At 33.9% G+C, this 25,726-nt stretch overlaps 1 protein-coding gene across 1 annotated transcript in view; it reads left to right on the plus strand.

Moving 5' to 3' along the window:
* The window catches only part of LOC140439299 (WD repeat-containing protein 26), a 29,460-nt gene extending 8,611 nt beyond the window's left edge, over nucleotides 1-20,849 (plus strand). Inside the window, exons 4-9 of the mRNA XM_072529127.1 lie at nucleotides 1,342-1,576; nucleotides 2,719-2,878; nucleotides 4,158-4,333; nucleotides 8,897-9,075; nucleotides 10,935-11,151; nucleotides 15,547-20,849. Coding sequence (XP_072385228.1) covers nucleotides 1,342-1,576; nucleotides 2,719-2,878; nucleotides 4,158-4,333; nucleotides 8,897-9,075; nucleotides 10,935-11,151; nucleotides 15,547-15,729 — 1,150 coding nt within the window. The 3' untranslated portion in view covers nucleotides 15,730-20,849. The remainder of the gene's footprint in view (nucleotides 1-1,341; nucleotides 1,577-2,718; nucleotides 2,879-4,157; nucleotides 4,334-8,896; nucleotides 9,076-10,934; nucleotides 11,152-15,546) is intronic.
* The last annotated feature ends 4,877 nt before the right edge of the window (nucleotides 20,850-25,726 follow it).

The raw sequence follows: 25,726 nt of genomic DNA on the forward strand, positions 1-25,726 counted from the left end.
TTTACTTGAAAAAAAGAAACCACAAAACTTTAAACTTTTGATTAGCCTAACAAAATCTCAGTTCTTAAATTTGAATGCTAATGACCATGATGTCGAAACGATCCTTCACAGATATAAAATTCAATTGTACAAACACTTACAGTTTATTTTCTTCTTGAGTTGTATGTTGGAACATACCCAGAAAAGTCCAGTCTCCTCAAAGATGTGATCTCCCCTTTTTGGCACCTCGGCTCCTTCTTTACGTCTCTGCAAACCTCCTGCAGACTACACAAAAAACACCTGATTCACTTCTCCAAACTCCGCTACTTATTTATGACACCAGGACCTCCTTTTGTCAACTTGATGCCGTAAGAATACTTTCACATATACTTTATAAAAATGCCCACGGTAGATACAAGGACCTCTTTTAATCTACTTGTTATCTCCTTCTTCAAACTATTCACTTCTTTTCGTTACGCCGGTATCCAAACTCACGAACCACACCCTATCTTGAGACACACGACTGTTTCCTTTCGATGACCAAAATATGACTGACTTCTCCTGTCTCATCATCGACTCCCAAATTCCCATTTAAAAACGACCGTCCAATCAAAAAGCTTAAATTGTGTTTACTATGATATTGGAAAAGCCTAATTTCGGTTTCAGAGAAAACTAAATAGCTTACTTTAAAATTGGTTTTTTTCAATACATCATTTATACATATTTCAAAAGATTAGAATATGGTCATTTAATACTCGACTCTACAAACAATGAAGAGATTAACTTCAGGTAAAATGTCTTCTAATTCTAAACAAAGGTTTTTTTATAATTTTGTTTGCAACGGAAAAACGGTACAAATTTCTATTCTTATCTACACTAAATCTTATCTTAAATTACTATATACAATTTGTCTATATTGATATCTTGAAATTTTATTTCGATGGATATTTTTATTTATTTTTCTTTGGTTGGGAAAGAAGAAACATAACAAAATATATATATATATATATATATATATATATATATATATATATATAATAACCTAACCCAACCTAACCAATTCACAATGTCAAACTAAAAATTCAAACGTCATTCGAAATACAAAACAATTTCTCGTAAAGATGATACCTTTATTTATTGTTGCAATATACCTTGTACTGTATTTTCTATGTGGTCTAAGTTTGTTGCCATATTGATTAGTTGGTTGTAAATCGAAAGAATAGGGAAGGATCTTTGTTTTTTTGCTACGAATTTGATTGTCATGTCCACAACACTTTATTATTTTTTGATGTAAAACAATAATCTCTTTTTAATTCAGGCTTGGTGCAGTAATATTTTCTGAGCTATATTTAATATTTTCAGGGAAGGCAAAGGGATGCAATCTCGCATGGTACTGATGAACAAATTACAGTCGTACTTACCGCCTTCGATAATGTTACCGCCGAATAGACTTCACGAGCTGTTAAATCAAGCACTCGAACTTCAGGCTATACGTTGTAGCCACCACAACACCTCTCAGGGAGTTTCTTTACCAGAAGCATCATTATTAGTTGATCACCGTTGCCCGAAATCGTCTTTCCCTATTTATACAATACAGGTAAGTACTTAAAGAGGTTGTGATACTAGGTTTCTTCTGACATGTTTAAGTTAAATATTATTTTATGCTGGATTAAACCACAATTTATTGTAATGGGCCTTAAGCTGTTATTGGCCTCGATCTTGTAGACAACAGTATGCTTAAGGTTGAAAAAATCTGTGGGGGGTGGTTTTACCTGAAGAATATGAAATTCTTACTGTTTTGTGTGTGTTTTTATATATTTTGGTGAAATGTGTGTTAAAATAGATTATATGTTTGTGTATTATGTGTTGAATATGTATTGTATATAAATTCCTATTAATTCGCTTCTGTTGATATATTCTTGTTATTCACCTCTTTTGGTATTCGCAACCAAAGCCTGCTACATTCTGCTTATAGGTTTGACTCACATTTTTATTCATTAAATAGGATGAGAGCTGCTTCGTTGACTTTTCTCTTTTTCATGTCTCTCTGTTCTTGATTTATGTTTCATGCTCGTTTATCCTGACACTTAGTGGTCTTGCAGTTTCTCCCGCATTGACAGAGTATTTTATAGATGCAGTTCTTTGATCTTTCTTGTTTGTTATTGGGTTTGGTTTTTGGATAAGTGTCTTGGTTGTTTTGAATGCTATTGTGATGTTGTACTTGTTTCCTACCGTTTTCAATTTTTCTGATAAGCCCTTTACGTATTATGGTATTGTTGTCATCTTAGAATCCCTTCTAGTGAGTGTTTCTATATTGCTTGTGGTGTTTTGTTGTTTTCTTTCTTCCATCCTGTGGAATTCCTTGTTTATAAATGACAATGCATAATAATTTTTTGATAAAATCTTCGTTAGCAGGTTTTTTCTTCCTGAAATTCATTTTAGTTGTGGTTGGGAGTTGGTGTCGATTAAAAACTTTTTAAGTGCTTATAGTCCAATAGGCCAAATGAGAACACATCATCTATATACCTCTCCTTACTTTAAACGAAATTATATGAGTTGTATATTGTCGTATGATTTAGTTAATAATAACATTTTGTTGATGCAAACATTTTCTTTAAATTAAAAATTGTGATAATGGCCTGTAAATATAGCAAATATATGTTTTTTTTGCATTTATTTCAAAAAATGTAAAAACGCAGTTTGTTTCGATACAAATATAAACTTGATTTGTATTTTAAGGTACTAAATGATCATTGTGATGAAGTATGGTTCTGTAGTTTTTCTCCTGATGGGACCAAATTAGCCACAGGTTCCAAAGATCAAAATGTTATCATCTGGGACGTGGATCCTGATGCATGTACTTTATCGTTAAAGAAAGTACTGGAAGGGCACAATACTGGTAAGTTAATTTTATTTAAACAGCCACAAGTAGTCTTTTTACTATGATCTAATGTTTCTTCATTTTTTAATGCTTCATTATTGTCAGTAGACTGAAAGAAGATTATGTATTGTTACATTTAAATTCAAAAACAACTGTTATTTGCCAAATTAATAATATCGTTATATCTCTAACGCTCTAGTGATATTTATTAATATATTTTATGTAATAAATTTAAAAATAAAATGATATATATTATAATCTAAAAAATAGTAATGTACCAAAGCCATTTCTACTTCATAAGCTGTGCTATGAGAATTGGCAACATTGCAATGACGGTTTAGGTAGTGGGCCGATCGCAACGCATATGGCAAGTTTTTATTTTTAACGAACAGTGCTTCAAGACCTTAAAGATGCATGTTGGGAAGGGGGGGCTCTCTGATAAAACCTCGTGGACAAATTATGATTTATTATTATTATTATGAATATGAATATATATGAATTTTATATGTATATATATATATATATATATATATATATATATATATATATATATATATATTATATTGGACAGACAAATAGAAGGATCCAAGTAAGACAAGAAGAACATCGCAATGCCATCGAACGAAAAGAAACGACGTCACCCCTAGCCCAGCATTCTTTAGCTACAGGACACAAAATTGACCTCAAACATACGGTAATGTTAGCGAATGTCGAAAACAAGAGAAAACGAATTATCAGAGAAGCAATAGAAATAGATAAACAAGAAAATAATTTAAATTCTCGAGACGATGCCCAAATATTGCCAAAAACATGGAAAACAATTATCCCGAAGAATAACGCAAGAACGGAATCGACCAAGACCCCGCCCACTGACCTGCGCACCGGACCTATTACAAGAGCGCGCGCAACACGCAGTAACTACAAAAGCCAGCTGCCTAACACCCGTAGCGACCATCCAGAGAGACTTGAAAATGGCAAGTGAGATCTTGCCGAAACGTCGTCAAAATGGTTTTTATCAAAACCAACAACATTTAACGCGGAGTCAAACCCGGAATACCATTGATATAACATACAGCTCCCGCGGAAATATCAAAACTAACATATATATATATATATATATATATATATATATATATATATATATATATATATATATATATATATATATTAGATATTTGAATTAATTTTTTATTTCAAAAGATAATACGAGTCACCGAGTAATATTTATTTGTATGATAACAGCTGCCATATTGAGTTGACGAAAAAATTTTTTATCATTTGCTTTTTTGCATTTAAGGTGCTGCGTACATATCGTGGAATCCGGATTCTACTCATCTTATTGCCTGTGGTCCCGATGATAGTCCAGAAGTGTGGCTATGGAATATAGAAACGGAAAACTTCCTTAAGGTTACACAATCGCAAGAAGATGCTCTCGTATGCTGTGCCTGGAATAAAGATGGAACCAAATTTGTCGTAAGTATTTCAACACTTTATTTTTTTATTTGATAAGTGAAATGTGAAACTGGTGAAAATCAAAACTATAGGATCTATAATATAAATATATTTTTGGATTTTTGTAGTACCAGTATATAGTACCATTTTAAGACCTCTGCATGGTGATAACTTTTACGCTCCTCGTGTTAATTCTTTTATTGTAATTCTCACGCCCATGAATTACCGTTCATATACCTTAATAGACCAGGTGAATCTGTTTTACCCAATCTATTTACTTTAGCTTTAGAACCTATGCTTCGAACTTTAAAATGGGCAAATTAAGGAGTGACGATAGACGGCGAAAACCTGAATCAGTTAAGATTTGCCAATGATGTTGCGTTAATAGCAAAAGACAGAGAAGAATTGTAGGAAATGCTATTAGACCTAAATACGAAATCAAAAGAAATAGGACTAAAAATAAATCTAGCAAAAACTAAATATCTAATAAACAAAACTCTAGATATAACTCAGAATATAACTCTCGACAATAATAATATAAAAAGGTTGAGTCGTACATATACTTGGGACAAAAAGTCGAATTAACAAAGCTTAACCTAAAGGCTGCTTTAAATATAAGATGTTTCTTAGCATGGGCAGCATTTGGAAGATTACAAACAGTATGTAAATCAAACTTACCAAATACTTTAAAGGCAAAAACTTTCAATCAGTACTTATTGCCGGTTCTGACGAATGGAACTGAAACATGGGCTTTTAACAACAATCCACAAACTTTGAGTGACTCAGAGAGCTATGGAACGGAGAATGCTCAATTAAGCTCAGCAATCGCAAATACAAGATGTGATGTGATCCAAGAGATTGCCGTATTAAAATGGAACTGGGCAGGACACATTCTAAGAATGGAAGACAACCGATTGATGAAGCGAATTACTGAATGGCGACCAAGAGCAAATAAGAGAAGTAGAGGCAGACTTCAAACCATCACCATGGTCACCAGGTCACCAAGTCACCATGGACTGATGACATCAAGCGAATGGCTGGTCTCGAATGAATGCAAAAATCAACAAACCAAAATGAATGGACACACCTAAGGGAGACTTACGTCCGACAATGGATGGAATAGCTGTTGATGATAATGAACGTAAGTTGTGCAACGTAGATTTGTGTCCAATGTTTGATGTTTCAGCAATCTACGTTGCACAACCACAATTATATTACAGATTACACAAACAAAAAAAAACACAAAACAGTCAGAATTTGATATTCCTAGGGTAAAACACCAGCCTCAGATTTTTTCAGCCATGTACATGCTGTTGCTTACAAGATCGAGGCCAAATATGCCAATTTTGAAAGGACATAACCTAATAAGAAACAATTTGGTTATAAATTTTCGCAGAATTCTTTAAAATAATCTTTTGAGAGCGATTTCTGGAGTGGCAGTCGAATCGTCAAATATTAGTAGTTAAAAATGTAACTTTCATTACAATCAATAATTGTGGCTTAATCCCATATAAACATAATATTTAAATTACTTTTTCTACTTTGTTAATGTTGTGTTCAATAGAATATAAGTGAGTACAATAATCGGTACTATAAAATACGATAATTTGAACAACGGCATATGATTTTCTGACTTCGATGACCTGGCAACGCTACGGCTTACAGAAACATGCCTACGAAATGAATTGGTATTCGCGATTAAAACTGAATGTAGAGGGCAGGTCGATTGCAGTGTCATGGCCGATATAAATGGTATAAACAAACATAACAATGTTTACCATTACTTTTGCATGTTTAGTTTGGTTTAAGACGAGTTATAATGAAAATTAGCCTTAATGATATTTTTGAGTATTGTGGTGAAGCAAAGAGACCATTGGTTGAAGGGGAAGCAGTTTTCAAGTGGTGAATTTTAAAATTTTAACTTTAATGTTTGGATCTGGCTTGTGTATTGATGAATCCTATTTTGTGTATACCTGGTAACCCAGAGTATAATGTTCTGTGTGATGTTTGTCTTAACTAATATATGCATTATTTTATATTATGCCTTGTTTTTAATATGTTAATTTTTATTTTATACTAATTTTTGACATATGTAAGTACTTTATTGTATATTAACATAAATAACTTGAACTTGACTCTATTGTAAGATAGTTCATTTGATTCCATGAAATCAATGAGGAATAGAACAATATCGATTTGATTTAAAATACTTTAACGAAATCATAATGCTGAAATTTACTAAAAAAATTTAATAATTCTATTCAAATCAACAGCTGTCTGGTTTTTTTATACCACTTTTAGTAGTTTAAATTTATTCCGCCAGAGGTCAGATATTTTGTTTTCAATCGCGAATAGTGGCCCGGCCAATTTATATAGCTACATATATCGTTTTAAATATGTTTGACGTTTCAATTTACACTTCGGAAATTGTTCTCTCATTTCTAAATATGTTTCTCTCATTTCCTACCGTAGTAAGCGCATACCTACCTTAAATTCTTTCCGATGCTGTATATATAAAGTATACAGGGTGGTGAATCGTCAAATGGGCCATAGGAAACCCAGTGGAAAATTCTAAATCGTTGAATTCCTGCTTCCCTAATTATTTTACACCAAAAGTCAAGAAAAACTATGTGTAGAGGACTGAAATATGTATTGAAAACAAATGTTAAAATTGTTCTACGAATTAAACGTATTCCAAAATTTTGCAAGAATATAATACATTTTTCAGGCCACACGCCGTGCAAGAATGTGTATGACATGTTGCGTTTGGTCATATTGATGTTTCTGATATTTGACAATATTTGAATTGCCAAAATTTTTATTTTGTGATTTATTGTTTAAAAAACAATAAAGTTGATTAAAAATGTATTCAGTTGAGGGGAAAGTAGCAATAATAAAAATGTTTTATTCAGGCAATAGTGTGCGAATTGTCAGTTCTTTATTTAGCATAAGATATCGCAATAAACCAATTCCAAGTCATTCAACAATTCAAAGGATTTTACAGCATTTTTAAAATACTGGGACCGTGATTTCTAATTGCACCTGTACAAACAATATTGCTGAGGTACCAAGAAATTTAGAAACTCAAAATTAAATAAATGTATTAACAGCAGTTGTAGAAAATCCTAAAATAAGTTCTCGGACCATTGCAGACCAGTTTAATATTCATAATTCCACGGTCTTAAAAATTTTGTGAAAATGAATAATTTCCGTTCATATAAATTTCAATGTCTTCAAGAACTAAGGAAGGAGATGTTGAGTGACGAGCGGAATTTTGTTATGAAATTTTAGAGAGGGGTAATGCAGATAGACAATTTAAAAAAAACATTTTGTTTAGTGATGAATATACATTTACATTAAATAATGAACCAAATGTTCAAAATTATAGGATTTGGTCGACAGGAAAGCCTGAGGATATTATTGAAAGCCATACCCAATATCGTCGAAAAATAAATGTCTGGTTAGGAATATTTGAACACAATATTATTGGACCATTTTTCTATGAGGAAAATTTAATTTCAAAAAAGTTTTTAGACTTGCTACAAGAAGAGATTTTACCTAGACTTGCAGAAATAGCTCCAAATGAAGAAGAAATTTGGTTTCAAATGGATGGATGCCCTGCGCACAATAACTGGGTGGTTAAGGAATTCCTTAAAAACAGCTTTGATAATTGTTTGATTGAACCTGACTGTAACATTAAGTGGCACCCGAGATCGGGAGATCTAGCTCCAAACGATTATTTTATCTGGGGGCATCTAAAATCAAAAAATAATTCTGACCAAAAATTTACAGATATAGAAGCATTAAAATTAAAAATACGAATTATTGAAGAGTGTGCAAAAATAACGCCACGTGTTCTGGCTAATGTTAGACGAGAATTTTACAATCGATTGGGATACTGCTTAGTACAAAATGGCTTGTTGTTTGAACATTTGTTATAGTTTTATGTTTAGAAATTATCATAAATTATTTTTAGGATCACAGTAAACTATATTGAAATTCTTTGAATTGTTGTATAACCTGAAATTTAATTGGAGCGCACTATTGCCTGAATATAGCATTATCGCGATTTTTCGTGAACTGAGTACATTTCATCAACTTTATTGCTTTGTAAACAATATAATTTATTGCTTACAAAATACTATTTATTGTTAACCAGTAGTAGTACTATTTGCGAAAATTTGTTGTTTATAATTTAATCATAAAATAAAAATATTGACAATTCAAATATTGTCAAATATCAGAAACATCAATATGATCAAACGCAACAAGTCATACACATTCTTGTACCGCCTGTGGCCTGACTTTAAGGGGTAGCCTGAAAAATATATTGTATTTTTGCAAAATTTTGGAGTACGCTTAGTTCGTAGAACAATTTTAACACTTGTTTTTAAAGCAGATTTCACTCCTCTATAAAAAGTTTTTTATAACTTTTGATGTAAAATAATTAGGGAAGCAGGAATTCAACAATTTAGAATTTCCCGTTGAGTTTCCTACGGCCCATTTGGCGATTCACCACCCGGTATTTAGGTAATTAATTAAACTTAATTATTGTTATCATCTAATTTTTTTTGCTGTTTGCAGGTTGGAGGCGTACGAGGACATTTTTATCAATGCGATTTGAAAGGAAACGTTTTGGACTCTTGGGAGGGCGTCAGAGTAAACGGCTTGTGGTGTCGTCAGGATGGTAAAACTGTATTAGCATCAGATACTCATCATAGAATAAGAGGCTACATTTTCGAAGAAATGACTGATCAGCAAATGTAAGTGAAAGATAAATATTAAACTGAAATTAAATATTCCAAAAATCTTCATTATATTTATTTATTATTCACGTATTCGACATGAGTCTAAGGAATCAAAATGTAAACGAAGAAGTCCAGAAAGATATAGACTCCTACTGGACCAGCATAAAGGAAGACATTGAAGCAGCAGCAAAAATGAAATAGGAACAGAAAATTGTAACCGCGAAAATCATTGGTTTGACCATGAATGCAGGAATAACAAGAGATCAAATGAAGTCTACAAAAAATGCTTACCCAAAGAATTAAAAGAGCTGTAGAGCATTACCAGACAAAGAGAAGAATAGAAAAGAGTATACACAAAAGAAAGAAACAAAACCAATTAAATAAGGAACTTAAATATATAGAAAACCTTAAAAGAGAGAAAGAATTCAGAATATTATATAAGAAAGTTGACATTAACACAAGAGAATTCAAGGCAACTACAAACTCTGACTCAGAATAGTAGAAAGCATTTCTGAGGATGTTTCTGGCAGCCATTATGTCTTGTTTTCTCGCATTAGTGTCTAGATGTCAGCAACCTGTCTAGCGTGACACCCAATTATTGAGTGTCACGGCTGGGGTTTCCATTTAATAGAAGCTGGTGAGCTTCTTAATTTAGCGTTACTTTATAGGGTTGGCTGGTCTCAGTGGTGTCACAACTGAGCTTTTTAATAAGTTCCATACTATTTTACTACTGTGTCGTATAAATTTTGTCCAAACTGCCCATCCACTTTGTTTGACTTTGTTCGCTGAGGATTGTTTCTTCGTTGAGTGGGTTTTGACTGTATAGTCTTTCGGATTTGGCCAGAATGGTTTTTGACCCCTCAGAAAGACCCGGTATGAAATGCTGTCTGCAACCTCTGGGTATGTATCGCCTTGATACTCTCTTGATTGTGCCACAAAGATGTAGTTCTCTGAATAGGGCTCAGATTATTGATGGTCACCTCTACTTCCTCAACGAAGTTTATCCATGTGGCCTTTTTAATGTTGAATCTTCAGCGGAAGGGAATTTTTGTTGTTTTTATTGCTTATTGTTTATCCATGTGGCCTTTTTAACGTTGAATCTTCTGCTTAAGGGAATTTTTGTAGTTCTTATTGCTGCATAAACCTCCATTTCTATAGGTTTAGGTTTGGAATTGGTTAATAGACTCTTTTGATGCAGCAATCCACTACCAATCGTCCATTATTATCGGTATCATTATATCCCTAAAAGGTGCTGTGGCTATTGAAATTCCCTATGACCAACTGTCTGATTTTCGAAATTATGAGTCTGAGAAGCTAAACGATTCTCCTGGTGGTTTATATACCGATGGTACTGTAATCTCGCCACTCTCGATGGTTAGTGGATAACTTAATAACAACTGTACAAAGTTGTTATCAACAGGTCCTCGAAGACACTTTGTCTCAGGACCATGTAACCTATGTAGAGCCATACGTCGCCATGTTACCAATTTCAACGGTAACTTGAACATCCTAATTTGTAATAACATATAATGTAACATAACTATAAATTAAGAACATTTAACGGGTTTTTACCCATATATTTTAGTGGCTCATAGCATGTATACTTTGTTACACTGATGATAGAAATTAACTTTCCGAAAACGTTCCGTAATGTAATTGTGATATAGCCCGTTTGGGCATTTTATTATATACCTTTTATAAAGGATTTGAAATAAAAAAAATTTAATTCATTACTATTTCTACTACAGTTCTAATTGGACGCATGCCCCTTCATTTATAATTGATAATATTTTATGCGAGTATGTATATACTAGTTTAAGTTTAAAAAGTTTTATCAAATTGGCATTTATGTTTTTGTATTTTCCAATTTTTAGCATTCAAGAAGATCATCCAATAATGTCTTTCACGGTCGATAAGAAAGACAGATTGGCACTCTTGAATGTCGCTACTCAGGGTGTTCATCTATGGGATTTAAACGATAGATGTCTGGTAAGAAGATATCAGGGAGTAACTCAGGGACATTTTACAATACACTCTACCTTTGGTGGAGTTAATCAAGATTTTATAGCGAGTGGCAGCGAGGATAATCAGGTAAGAAATAACATACTACATTGTGTTTATTATATTTTGAAATATTACGAATATAAATTTCTATCAGTGACTGCAGAATTGGTATCATATCCTATGATTTAGTAGCATGTCTAACTTTTTACTGATTTGATTTGTCTGGAAATTTGTGGGTATTACATTATTTTTCCTATTATATAAATGGTTTTATAATTTCCTGATTACTTCATATACTCGGTACATTTTAAAACTTAACTTGGCAGGAACTTTGTTTTTAAATAAGAATAATATTATTAGAAAAAATTAATATCAAACTTACTCAGTCTCTGGGTTAGACCGCGAGGTCTCAGTCTCTTGAGACTCTAGATTACTACAGTAGTATTCTCTTCACTGTACTGCTACTGCTTTTGTTCGGAAAAGGTACATCTAATAGGCTGTTCAATAAGTTTTGCGTTTCGATAAGAAAAACACAATTTTGTGGTTTGAAATGCACTTTATTATTCGTTATACACTTCCACAGCTGTTATAACCTTATAATTAGATGAAAAACGCTTTCCATGCATGAATTTTTTAAGTATTGAAACATATGGATGTCGCGAGGGGTCAAATCGGGTGAATACGGTGGATGCTCCAATTCGAACTTTAATTCATGGATTTTAGCCATTGTCAATATGCTTATATGCCACGGTACATTGTCTTGATGAAAATGGATTTTTTTCTTCTGCAAACCGGGCCTTTTTTCAAGAATGTTTTCATCTGGTCTAATTTATTGTTTTGCCGTTTTGCAAGTAATCCACAAACAAAATTCCTTTCGAATCCCAAAAAACTTATACTAACACCTTCTTAATTCGTCGATTTCTGGACTCAAACTCGTTTCGAAGACGAAGAACCAGGTTCACATCTCTTGTGATTCAGGATCATAACCCAAGTCTCATCCGTTGTGATGAATCGACGTACAAAATCCACTTTATCTTTTCGAAAATACTCTGAATGTTGCTGAGAAAGTCGCTTTGAATGTGTTTTTGTTTTATTGTTAGCGAATGCAATAATCAAGTCAAAATATTGCTTGCACTCCCCAATGAGATGCCTAGGGCTTCTACTAAATATGTTTCAGTTTATCAATGATTTTCCAATACGATATCCTGTATTTTTTCTACGATTTCTGGTGTTGTTGCTGTTTTTTGACGTCCTTGACGTGGATAGTCTTCAAGGATTGTACAACCACGTTTAAATTTAGTAACCCATCTTTCTACTGTACTAATTGAAGGCGAAGAGTCCTTATACACTTTCAACATTTGTTCACATGCTTTTAAACCTTCCAAAAATAAAAATTCAATCACTGCACCATACTTGATTTTTCCATTGTAAAAAAATACTGTGACACTTCGATACTAAATGGCTTGTAAACAAAGAATGAATTGACAGATTTAAATAAAACTTCACGTAAGTTCATATGATGAGTGTACCAACGTAACAAAAAAAAATTATGCCAGTAGCAATGGCCTCTCTTAATCGAATCTCAAAACTTATTAAACAGACATATCGTCGATAGTGAAATGTTCTTTTGTGTGGGAAGTGGCGTAGGGGATGGAGTTTTGAGGATAGGTCTCCATATTAAAGGTAACCGGGTACCGCCATTGTTTTATTGAGATAATTAGAAAAGATTATCCATAGCCCAATATGTCATAAGCAGAGGACATAAAATAAACACTTGAATCAAATAACGTTGAAAATGGGACAAAACCTGTAATCAGGGAAGTAATAGAAATTGAAACGATCCAAAAAAATGAAATACAAGAGGGGACGCCCATGTATGGAAACCAACTCTACAAAAAAAACGTAGATGTCAAACATGCAACTAATTTGACGAATAAAACCCTGCCCACTTGTATACGCACAGCACCAAGCACAAGAAGCGAAGCACACAGCGGCCTAGATATCAGTTCTCTTCCAACGGCTAGGTAGGCGAATGCGAACTCTATATCGGGAGATATTACTTTATCCAGTATGCGTTCGAAATGAGTGCAGGCCAAATGGAGTAGTTCTAAATTGAAAGTGGCCTTTTCCGGGTACGTTAAATGCTGTTGCTGGCTGGCTTGTCTCATCCAGAAGTATTTGAAGGTAACCTTGTTTTAGATCAAGGGTAGAAATGAAATTTGCCTCTTTAAGTCTATCCAGAATTTCCGATATTCTGGGTAACGGATATGGGTCTTTATGTGATAACTCGTTGACCTTTCGAAAGTCGATACAAAATCTGTACGAGTTGTCTTTTATTTAACTAGTACAATCTGTGAACTCCAACCACTTGTGGAGGGTTCGATAGTTGCTTCCTTTAACATCTTGTCCACTTCTTGGTTGATGATTTGACAGGATTGTGCCGTCTATACGGCTGCTTGACGGGGTGGCATCTCTTCTTTAACTTTATTTCGCGTTTGATTAAGTTGGTGGGTCCTCTTACTTTCTCGAATTCCCTTAATTCTTTTCTCTTTGTCACCTTCTCTTCTCTTCGAATCCTTCTAGATCCGTATTTTGAGTAGTGTCCTTCAAAGCGTGTTCCGAGTTTCTTCTCGAAGCTGCGTATGTTGTGTACTTATATCTCGATCGAAATTAAGTTCGATAGAATTTTTCCTAAGAAATTTACTCCGAGTATAGTGTCTACTGTTAATCTGGGCATATAATGAATGTTTCTCGGTTCTGTAAATTTTCGATCTCGCAGTCTTTAGCTAATTTCTTATTTACTTCCATCGATGAACCGTTCGCTACTTTTGTTCTCCCGCTATAGTTTTCTAGAGAGTCCTCGTATGCCTGTGCTATTGTGTCTCCGGCATAATTTTTAATAGTCCCTGTATCAATTAGTACTTTGTAAGTTTTATGCCCGATTTTTAATGATGAAAAAAGTCCAAAGTCGTTGTTCGCTGGTTGTGTAACGGAGAGAACGAATGGAGTCGAATCTTGTTCCACAGACTGCGACGACTCATTATTTCTCCAGTCTGTTATTCGTTTCCCTGACGCCTTATACAGCAGTCACTGCTGTAAACTCCATCTTTGCCGCAACCTGAACAGAATTTTTTCCATGGATTTTTGAAATTTTTACAGATGTGACCTGGCATTTTGCATCTAAAGCACGTGTCTTTGGCATCGTATTCTCTTGGAGCTGTACGTTCCTGGTGTCTTCTATCGCTTCATATTCCTGGGCTAAGTCTTGTAAGTCAGTTAAATCTTCAAAGTCTCGGCGGCGAATATAAAGTTTATCTTCCGGTAGCATATTTCCTATATATTCGTTCCAGTTTTTGATCTTTGGAAAAAGATCCTTCCCGTCTAATTAATGTTTAAATGTTTGTGATATATCTATCCGCTGACTCGTTTTGCTTTTGCTTTCTATTTCTGATTTGCTCCTCTAGTTTAGCGAATATCCTCTGGGATAGAAAGCTTTCTTAAAATCCTCACTGAAGTCTGTCCATGACTTCAAATTTCTGTTGTTGTTTCGGTACCATAGCAACGCATGGTCCCCTAGGAAGTTTTGCAACGCTCTTAGAAGATCTTGTTTAACGATCTCGTAGACTAAGCTTAATTCGTCTATCCTTTCTATAAAGTCTACTGCGTCCGAATGTTTTTTATCGAAGTGCGTGTTCCACTTTCGTACTTGATTAATAACTCTGCTTGCGACATTTGTCTCGGTATTGTTAGGTCTTGTAATTGTCTTCTGATAATTGACATTTCTTGGGTTAGTATATCGGGTTCAGATTCTTTGGAAGAATTGACTTTTGGGAACGTACCTGCAGGTTCTGCGCGATCTTTAAAAAAGTATCTTAGCCTTGGTCTTAGATCTTCGGCGGTTCCTTTGAAATCTAAGCCGACCGTATCGGCCTTGCACTGCAATTACTCTTTGGACAGGCGGTATATCCACGACGTACCCGTCGTGGCACCTGCTACTGAGTCTGTGTCTGTCGTTGCTGATTAGGCATCGTCTGAGTGATGGTGCCTAATCCGTATTTGGACAGAGGAGGGAATAGGTAGGTATGTCTCAAATCAATACTCCCAAGACCGAGCACAGAACTGCCACTAGATAATACTCTAGCAGAAGCAGTTGCCCTTCAGTCAATACCCTAGGGCCAGCGGAGTTGTCAGATCAATACTCCGATGGAACTCTCCTTTCTCTCGCGGCGCCTGCTCTTTTATACGGTCGAAGGCCTTCCATCTCCTCTAGCGCACATCGATGGAAGAGGAATTTCTAGTGGGGATGCATGTGTACGAGGCGCTGACATATCGTTACAACTTATTCCCGCTATTAACAGTTTATTAGGTCTAGACTAGACCATTGTCTTGATTTCTTCTTTAAGGTATAGTTTGAAAAGTGTTAGTGCCAAGCAATATATATAGCATATTTTTTAACGTTTGTGTGTCATTTTTATTTTCTAGGTGTACATATGGCATATACGTAACGAACAACCGATAGCTACCCTCCAAGGCCACACTCGAACCGTGAATTGCGTATCATGGAACCCCGTCTACCACCATATGTTAGTATCGGTATCGGACGACTGCACGATCAGAGTTTGGGGACCAAAAGACAAAACGCCTAAACCAACAGGTAGTAGCTGAGAATATGACGATGCGTTTGAATTCATAGATTGCTTCATTATAAAGGACAGTTGTTGAATACTATCGATAGCAGCGTCCATACTATGCGCAACGGCGTTGAATAATCTTTGAAAAGTCGCTATTTGTCCATAGTTCTCGGGTACAAATATCAAAGGTGTAATTGGTTAAAATTCAGTAAGTGAATACTCAGGTGATACGATTAATATGACCTGCTTCTTGGTTTTTCTTTTATTATCGCGTGTTTCATTCATTTATGATGATCTCCAGAATAAGGAAATGCTCCTCATATTATATGTTTGCCGCTTAAGAGAGAAACGTTTCGAAAATAAAAGTTTTCACTATAAAACAATAATCAGAAGATTTGTCACAGAACAAATAACGAAAATAGAAAAATAGACACAATGAAATATTTCTACATCTTAAATTAGGTAACGATTTTGTATCTTCCAATATTATATCAAAACAATAAAAACTCACTCAAAGTCCTATGCTGCAAACATATAACATAGGGAACTTCTTAGTTTACCTTAATTTTGCATAGGTAATAAATCTGTAGATCTGATTAATTTACTAAATTTTTGCCAGTATTTATTTGTGTGATTTTGATCTCTCACTTCTAACGAAAGAATTTTTATTCAAAATCATTTCATCATTATACTAGATTGAACAATAATTTTTGCTATAGAATAAAACGTGATATAGGAGGATTATAATTTTCAAAATCTGCGAAATTTATTAATCAAAGTTTCTGCAGATTGACCTGCTCCACAATTGATCTTCCATTTAATTGTAATAATCTTAACTCTTCACCCAATAAGTCTTGGACTCAACTAATAAAACAACCACTTTTGGTCAAATTAGTCATTATTTATCAACATAATCTTTGCTGATATTTATTTCTTTTGTCGCACTGTACATATTTCACCTGCTGCTGTCCAGTAAGCCGACTGTCGATTTGACTTCGGACTAAAATGATAGATCCATGTTTAATCCATTGTCACATGTGCGCGCTAAAATTTATGTTAATTCACTGAAACAGTTAGAAATAACGCTCTAAATCATCGACGCGATCTACACTTTGAACACAACGTTCTCATTCTACTACTTTTTGATATTTTCAACTTCTTTGCTAACAGACGTAACTTCAATTTACAATCGGTTAAAATTATGTGTATATGACGTCGTGTAAAATCAGTATAGAACTTCTTAACAGTTGTTCCTAACGCAGTAAAGTCTGAATAATCTTTATCAAGTTATTGCTGTCCCGACCAGTATTTTCCCCATCACAAAGCATTGCTTTATCAAAACCGATTTGTAACGTCGAAAATTGCAAAGTAGTGTAATTCAAATTACTGTAACTTCTAAATGCATACTATGATTAAGCTAAAATGTTGACAAGTGACATTTGACAGTTGGTCTTTTTATTAGTGGCAAAATCTAAATGTCAAGTCCGAGATTTATTGAGTAATGTGTGATTTGCAAATGAGATCATACCATTAAAAAATAAATACAATACTTATTTAACTTTCTGACTTTTCGATCGAAAGCTGTATCAAAATAATATAAAAAAATCTTGAAACCAATCTAAACTCGTTTCATCCTTACTTGGTTTAACTTAAACTTTCTTGGTCATTGTAGTACACATTTTAAACTACTAAGAATTTAAAATGATGTTTTGAGTGATATTTCCATTATTTTGGCAATGAAGTGACCCTACATTCTAAGCAAGTTTGCTTGGTTGACATTTTTTATTGTATTTTGACAAGATCTTTCGATATTTTTAGTTGTATGTTAATATTTAATATAATTTTCAGCACATTTCGAATTAAAGAGAAATTAATGAAAAAAATATACAATTAATCTGAATATTGTTTAAGGAATAGGAGTATTGCACACAACAGATTTTTTTAGGATATATATTTGATACAATTTTTGTTCTCAAGCTATTTTCTTGTGACATCTTAATGCAATTTACTATTTTTATTATATATATATATATATATATATATATATATATATATATATATAACTTATTTTAAAATTGTGGCTTATTCCCAATAAAAATAGTAAATTGATATAATTTTCTTATCAATCAATAATAAAATAGAATGTGTTAAGATGTCGAACTTAATTTGTTTTGTTTTCTAGTCCCGAAAAATAGAGGTTAAGTTGCACCATTCATGTTAGTGATGCACGATTACTAGTAGTTCTAATCAATCGTTTAGAAATATTGATAGTATTCGGTTGTTATTATACGAAATCGATCGTAGCTGACTCATTTTAACTTCAAATCTACCACATACACATCAATATCCACACCCGAACCAGTATATACATAACTGTAGTCAGTCGAGACGTTATAAAGTTGTATAATCCTACAAAAATATCTGAAACCGCTGATCTATGAGTACACGCTTGTTACCTTAGGTTAAATATCAGATGCAATTAGTAAAATATGTATTCTGAGGTTTCGTACTTGACGAAAATTCACAACTATGCCATAAGGTATAAGATTATCTGGCAGAATCACAAAAAGACCATTTTGTATTCAACGCTTTTTAATCAAATGCTACCTTGGTGAAGAACACCATCGAAGTGGTCCACTATCTATTACTGTGCAAATATGTGGTTTCACCTATTTTTTATGTATATGAGTTCATACGTGCAAGATAGGGGATTATTATTTGCAATATATTGGTAAAAGTAGTAATCTAACCAGAAACCGAAATTCTGCCTCGCCCAACAACCTAAATATAGAGTTTCCTAGAAAGGTGATGTTACAAAAACAACATGAAACATATTTTTTCTGAATAGCAGTAAACATTTTTAAATAATAAAAAAAAATGACAACTATTTATACGGCTCACACTCTCTCTAAGGGGAAAATTCACTCATCCCAAATAGCTACGGTATCAAAAGAATTTTTCGTGTTATCGAGCCCTAGGTGACTTGGTATGCTGGAGTATCTCCCAAAAATTTTCGTACACATCTGGACGTCGCGAGTACAGCTTTCTGCATGCTCTTATAGAGATGTTCATTCAGACCCAGCTGTTTTATGTTCTCTATGAGGTTTTTGGGAATAACACATTAGTAGATAGAATAATAAGTACCTTCTGGGTACTTTCCAGTCTCCATTCCTTCTGATTTGTATTGCTAGATCTCTGTACTTGGCGATCTTTTCGTTGTATTTAACACTTACATTATTGGTGTTGGGTATCGCCACATCAATAAGTGTTGTTTGCCTAGTAAGTTTATTAACTAGTATGAGATCCGGTCTATTATGTGCCACTGGTTGGTTTGTGAGCACAGTGCGGTCCCAGTATAGCTTGTAGTTGTCATTTTCAAGCATTCTGTCAGGGACGTATTGATAATAAGGAAGATGGTCGGTTTGGAGAAGTCCCAGTTTGTCAGCTAGTTCTTGGTGGATAATCTTCCTTACTAAGTCATGGCGTTCTTTATAATCAGTTGGATGATTTCTTGGGCTTGGCATCCATATCAGCATTTGCCATTTTGGACTTGAGGACCTTTAACAATATATTTCAGGTAATTTGTAGTTGGAATAACCTGATTTTGAATGGCCAGTAGGAAACCCTCAGTCTCGGGAAACATCTTTCCTGATGTCAACCAATAGTTCGACGCTGTATTGTCGACATATTCTTGGCTGATCTCATTGAGATGTCGCCCATGCAGAGGTTTACTCATCCAGGTGCGCATTTTTATTGCTTAGCCAGGTGGTTTATGCACATTTCTTGTTCCCTCAGTTTAAGCGGCGTTGTATCATCTACTACGCAAATTGCTCGATGTAAATTTAATATTTGCAATATATTGGTATCTTGAATATCATTACAAGGATATTGACTACGATGACGACAAAAGTAGTAACCTAGCCAGAAACCGAAATTTGGCCTCGTCAAATAACCTAAATATAAAGTTTCCTACAAAGGCGATGTTACAAAAACAACATGGAACATACTTTTTCTGAATAGCAGTAAACATTTTTAAATTAAAAAAAAAAGAAGACAACTATTTCTGGATTATTGAAAACGACGAAATTTTCATCAAATAAGTAAAAAATGAAGCTTTACTTCATACTAATGTTATTCATATAATCACTATTGCTAACATTAATTTTGTAAGTGAAAGCGATAATTTTCTTGTCCTTAGCATCAGAATGGTTAGTTACATATAACTATTCGTAGTTATATTGCTGTTTGCTATATTATCGTTGTTTGTGTGGTTCGTATTGAGGATGTGACACGAGTTTATTTGCCAACAAGTGCTTCATATAGGTGGCACGAAACTTAATACTGATGTACGTCGCACTGAAAGGATAAACAGAAAATTTTCGTCAATCTCATGCAGACTAAACGTTAATTGAAGCTTTCTCAAGTAATAAATAATAGATCTGATCACCATAAAGACCAGTTTTGTACACTCGTCACATAACAACAAATTACTACCGCTGGATAATGTCACCGCTTTTCTAGGAAATTCTATTAAAGTGGCACAATCCGGAAAAAATATTCAGCGTTTTATTACAAATATTTTTCACTTTTACAGTTTTCTATATGTTGTTATTTAAATTTTGTCCGGTTTCTTACCGGTAGCTTTATTATAAGCCGAAACATATATTTTTTTCCTATTGTGGCAAAACTGTACATTCAAAAATTTTCAAAAAATTCATAAACATTTCTTAGGATTATATATTTATGCTGTAATAAAATTAACAAAATTGTATGTTTGGTTTTCCCGCTTTATACTTGGAAAAAAGTAGTTTTTCTGATTTTATTCGGAAACGAAAACATGGAGTTTGTCCAAAATTTGTCAAAATACTTCTAGTGATCACATATATTTTCTCAAATTTTTTCAATTTTTTTTTAATGTATGGTTTGTCTTTTGGGGGGTGCAGATCAACCTTAAGGCCGGCAGCGACTCGATAGGTGATTCGGTTGCAATTTTTGCTGATAATAATTGCTTGATTGTAGAAATATCTCGAAATCGCGCATCACTAATTAATTTGAATCGTGCAAGTTGATAAAAATAAGACTTACTTGAAGATGTGTTCATCTAAAACCGCAATTAATATGTAATTTTAATTCAATTAAATGTTTTATTAATTATATCTGCTGTTGTTTTTTATAATATAATTATGTAGCGTGATTATAAAAGAGTGGGTATTGTTTTACCTGCAGGTTCTATAGCTTAAAATATGAATTTCTTGTTTAATAATTGGAGATCAAAATACAAAGTATTGAGATGCATATATTGCAGTCATTTCTCACGCATATAGATATTGAAATGCCACCAGCCGCTTGGGTACATCCACCATGGCCGGTTTTAAGGAACGCGCGCACTTAACAGAACCGGCCGGCAACGGAACGTACCGCTACAGCCCGGAATTAAATGTCAGAACGCGCATTTACAGTACAAAATACGCGTTGATTCATTTGAATACACAAATTCATTAAATTGCGTATCGGCGTGGTGCGTTCAGTTGCCGATCGGTTCGGTTAAGTGTGTGTGTACAACTCTTTACTATTCTTCTTCTTATTGCGTCGTCCCGTTTCGAAGGTTGGCGATCCAAATGCAATTGTAGCTTTGCAAACTGCTGCACGAAAGATTTCTGTGGATGAGCGGTCAAACCATCTCTTCAGGTCTTTCAACCACGAGTTCTGGCGTCTTCCAACTGATCTTTTGCCCTTCACTTTACCTTCCAATCTGATTTGGAGTAATTCATATCTTTCACCTATCAACACTTGACTCAAGTATTGTATTTTTCTCTCTTTGGTTATGCTTTGCGATTATGTACTTATTCTTTTAGAATACATGATTTCATGCTACACAAAACACTCTATGGGGTGAAATTCGCGCTACGAAGTTTAGAAACATTTAAGGAATTTCTTATTATTACATTAAAAATGAGGTGGCGCTATATCTTGTATATACAAAATGTTTCTTCAAAAAATAGTAGGAATATAACCATTACGGTGCCTTTACACAGTGTCTTTTTTCGTGTGTTGTTGCATGCATAAAGAGGCAAGAGACAAACATTCTTTGCAACCTCCTTTTTTATATTTTACATCAACAAATTAATTAAATGAAATACTTCGAAGGTTAAAATAAAAAATCAATAAATTTCCATTTAATCTTTACAAATCACTTTGAAGTATGTGCCACCAGCTTAGGTAAAATTAATAGTAAACGGACATACGTGTAGAATGTGAAGAGGCAAATGGATCGCTAGTCGGTGTGATAAGTACCTTCAACGCCTCGCATCACAATTTGCCGCTTTTCTGTGGCATGCGCAGTTAAATACCTTCTCCTGCTTTGTAGATGCAAGCGTTAAGTTGGAGGAAAAGATGCACCGTGTAAATCCACCCTTACTAAGCTATTTTTACAGCCAGAATACCTTGTATCTCAATACTTCCACGTGAAATTAAAATTAATATGTTTTTCCTGTGTATAACAATTTTTGTTAATTAGAATTTCAAATATTATCAGATTAAATATATAATATGTGTTGTATGAAAATGTAAAATTTACATTCTTTAAAAATCTGTTTAGTAATGTATTGTTTGAATATTGAAAAATATTGTGTTGCGGGAGAATATTTCTTGGATAAATAGCGATTTCCACGTTGGACACAACTGTTTGATTGAATTTGTTGATGTGTTTTTAAATTTTATAAAGGATAACACCAAGAATCAGGTTTAGTGTGTCATATCTTTTTTTAATCAAACATTTATACTGATTGTCGTTCTCAAAACCATTTTCTATTTCGTAATTTTTATGACTTTATGCGAATCTTTATTTATAGTCTTTTATACAAATTTTGTGTTAATTTTTGTTACAAATTTTAAATTGAATATTTTGTTTTTTTTTTCTTCTAAATGTGGGCTAGGTTTTGATAAGAAATATAAAAAGTATTTAAAAAAATTCGTTTTATTGCTGAATATATTAGATGTCTCATTATCCGTTCCCCTATTTTAATGGTTAATAAGTTTCAAATTTATTATGTATAAACAACGTTACGCGTTTTGATTTGGAAACTTCCTGTAAAATTTGAAGTAATCAACCGATTTCAACCAATTTTTTATATATTTTTTAGACCAAATTTTATTTTGTCTTTATTCGTATGTAGCTACTGCACAATAAAACTGATATGAACCGCCAGATGGAGCAACCAAGAAGGAGGCGTTTTTATTTTACTTCCACTCCCTTAAGGGGTCCTATCCTTCTTTGGAGCCGGTTCTCCCTTTTGAGTCTATTTTTTGAAGCGAAGCTTCTACATTGGCGTTGTATTACTTTTTTCTCTACAGTAAAATGCTCAGGCGCGCACCACGGAACTAGCGCCACCAGTTGGCGTCATCACGGGTAGCGTCACAAAATAGCGGTTCTTTACATCGATTCACTACTCTCGATCAATTCGTTTCTAGTATCATATATTTACTCTAAGCAGGTTTAAATTAAAAACTGTAAACTAATAAAATATAGACATTAAATGAGAAGTAAAAAATTAAAAGAGTATCTATCACTAAAAGATTCGATTTTTTCCTTGATAAATATCCAAATTCACGCAATGTCCGCTAGTTGTAGCTAAAACCCAGGCTTTGTAACCAAAACGAATTGGCTTTCCCTTTATATATTGCTTACAACCATGCCTGCCAAAGTAGGGAATCATAGATTCATCAATGGAGAAATTGGGTGGTTTGGGGCATATCTGACAAAATTGTCATTAACCATATCCATCAAAGGTCTCGATTTCCCCATTTTGTCGTTTTTGGTAGATTGTTATTGTCCGCTACATGAATGTATCTGAAAATTTCTTTAAAACGATTTCGACGCATAGAATTTGCAACTAGATTATTATGCGTATCTTCCATCGTTCCCAAAACATTCTTTGTGGGACAGGTACATATCCATTTAAGTAAAGAATGCCTAGAAATGTGTATATTTCATTTGTCCCCAGTTCCAGCCTAGCATTATTTTGAGGTGCATACATCACTGTATGTTTAACGATATGTTCGACAATGGATGGCGATTAAAAGATTTCAAGAAAATCAACTGGATCACTCTCTGACGATAATGATATGGGAGGTAAATAAGTTGTAGCAAAATCTGATTTTTCAGTTTTATCATTTACTTCGAAGTCACTGATGGTTTTGCTCCAATTTCTCTTTACTTTCTTTACTTTTTTTGATCCCCCTTTTTCTTTTCTGCAGAAAATCTCTTCCTCTGCAGATTCACTTTGAATAGGCTCTGCAATATATACTTACCTACAACTGTCGTCAACTTAGCCTTCTGGATCATTACAATCTTTATCCCCAGAGTCCTCATCAGTATCGACACTATCATTATCGGGTGGTGAGATGTATATATTGGATGGTAAAATATCTATTCACCCAATCGCTCAATGTCGTCCAATAATTCTGCTGTAGTAAGAGGTTTCTTACTACATTACAGTACTCTAATTTTCGTAAATGATGTGGCATGTGCCCAAGGGGTCGTTAGCAACCCAAATAGTTTGAATTTCATTGTTTATATTAAAAATATCAAATAATCCAATACAATTAACAATAGTGTTTTGTGTACATGTTCAGCTTTCAAAAATGAACAAAAGTTAAATTTGATTATCGATTCACAAGTTGGTCGTACAAATGTTTAGTCTATACTAATCAATAAAGATACTACTTTTATAAAGAGTAAAACAAACAAAGATATCCAATTACACATTTCAACTCGCCGTGAAGGACCTTTAAGTGCCATGAGTCGTTATCGACCCTCTGGGCATAAATGCGTTAATTAAGTAATTATTTAAATATAAAAATGTTTTGAACTTATATCAAATTTTAAAAATACCACAATTTTCAAAAAAGCATCCCAAAAAAAACACATTAAATTTGGTTTGGTTATGGTTCGGCACCCGTCTATCTGGAGAGTGCTCAGGTGACATAAAGACTGATTAGTATGTACTTTTATACTGGCTCTTAAATGCTTTTTTAAATGATAACTGACAAGTGTCGTGATTGGGAAATTAACAATATGTAAAAATGTTGAAAAAATTAAAATTCAGAATGAAAAGTGACATTGTACGGCAGAGGTGTACGGCAGAATATTAAAGAAGAGGGTTGAAAGACAGATACAAGATATTGAAGAACAAAGCGGCTTTCGTACCGGGAGATCCTGCCTTGATAATATATTTATCCTACGACAAATAATTGAAAAGCGTGTCGAAAGAAGTAGAGAGACCCATTTGGTATTTATAGACCTTGAGAAAGCATATGATAGTGTCCCGTTAAAGAAAATGTTTGAGGTCCTCGAAAGGTCCGGATTGGATTCGACGTATATCCGAGCGATATATAAATTGTATGAAAATGCAGTTAGTTGTGTAAAAATTGGAACCAGAACCGCAAATGAATTTAAAGTCACTAAAGGCCTAAAACAAGGATGCTGTTTGTCACCGACACTCTTTAAAATATACGTCCAAGAAGCATTGAGGAATAGAAGAAATAAATGTAGATTTATGGGCATCGAAGTGGGACAAGAAACTCTGTATACATTGTTGTTTGCAGATGATCAGGTGGTGGTTGCAACCGATGAGGAAGATATAAATTATATGAATCGAAAATTATTTGAGGAATATGCCAAATGGGGGCTTACTGTAAACATAAGCAAAACAGAATATTTAAAAATTGGAGGAAATACCACAGATCTGAGGCTTGAAAACGCAGTCATAAAAGGCTTCAACCAGTATAAATATCTAGGAAGCATCATATCAGCAGATGGCAGAGTTAAGATAGATGTACAAAACCGAATAACCCAAGGGAAAAAATGCATCCGAATACTGAATTCATTAGTGTGGTCTAATAAAATAAAGATGCATACCAAACTTCGCGTATACAGAGCAATTGTAGAACCAATTACCACATATGGTGCCGAATGTTGGACGATGACAAAGAATGAACGAGATAAAGTAGACGTTGTGGAAATGGATTAT

This window comes from Diabrotica undecimpunctata, chromosome 4 (genome assembly GCF_040954645.1).
Source record: "Diabrotica undecimpunctata isolate CICGRU chromosome 4, icDiaUnde3, whole genome shotgun sequence".
NCBI classification, from domain to species: domain Eukaryota; kingdom Metazoa; phylum Arthropoda; class Insecta; order Coleoptera; family Chrysomelidae; genus Diabrotica; species Diabrotica undecimpunctata.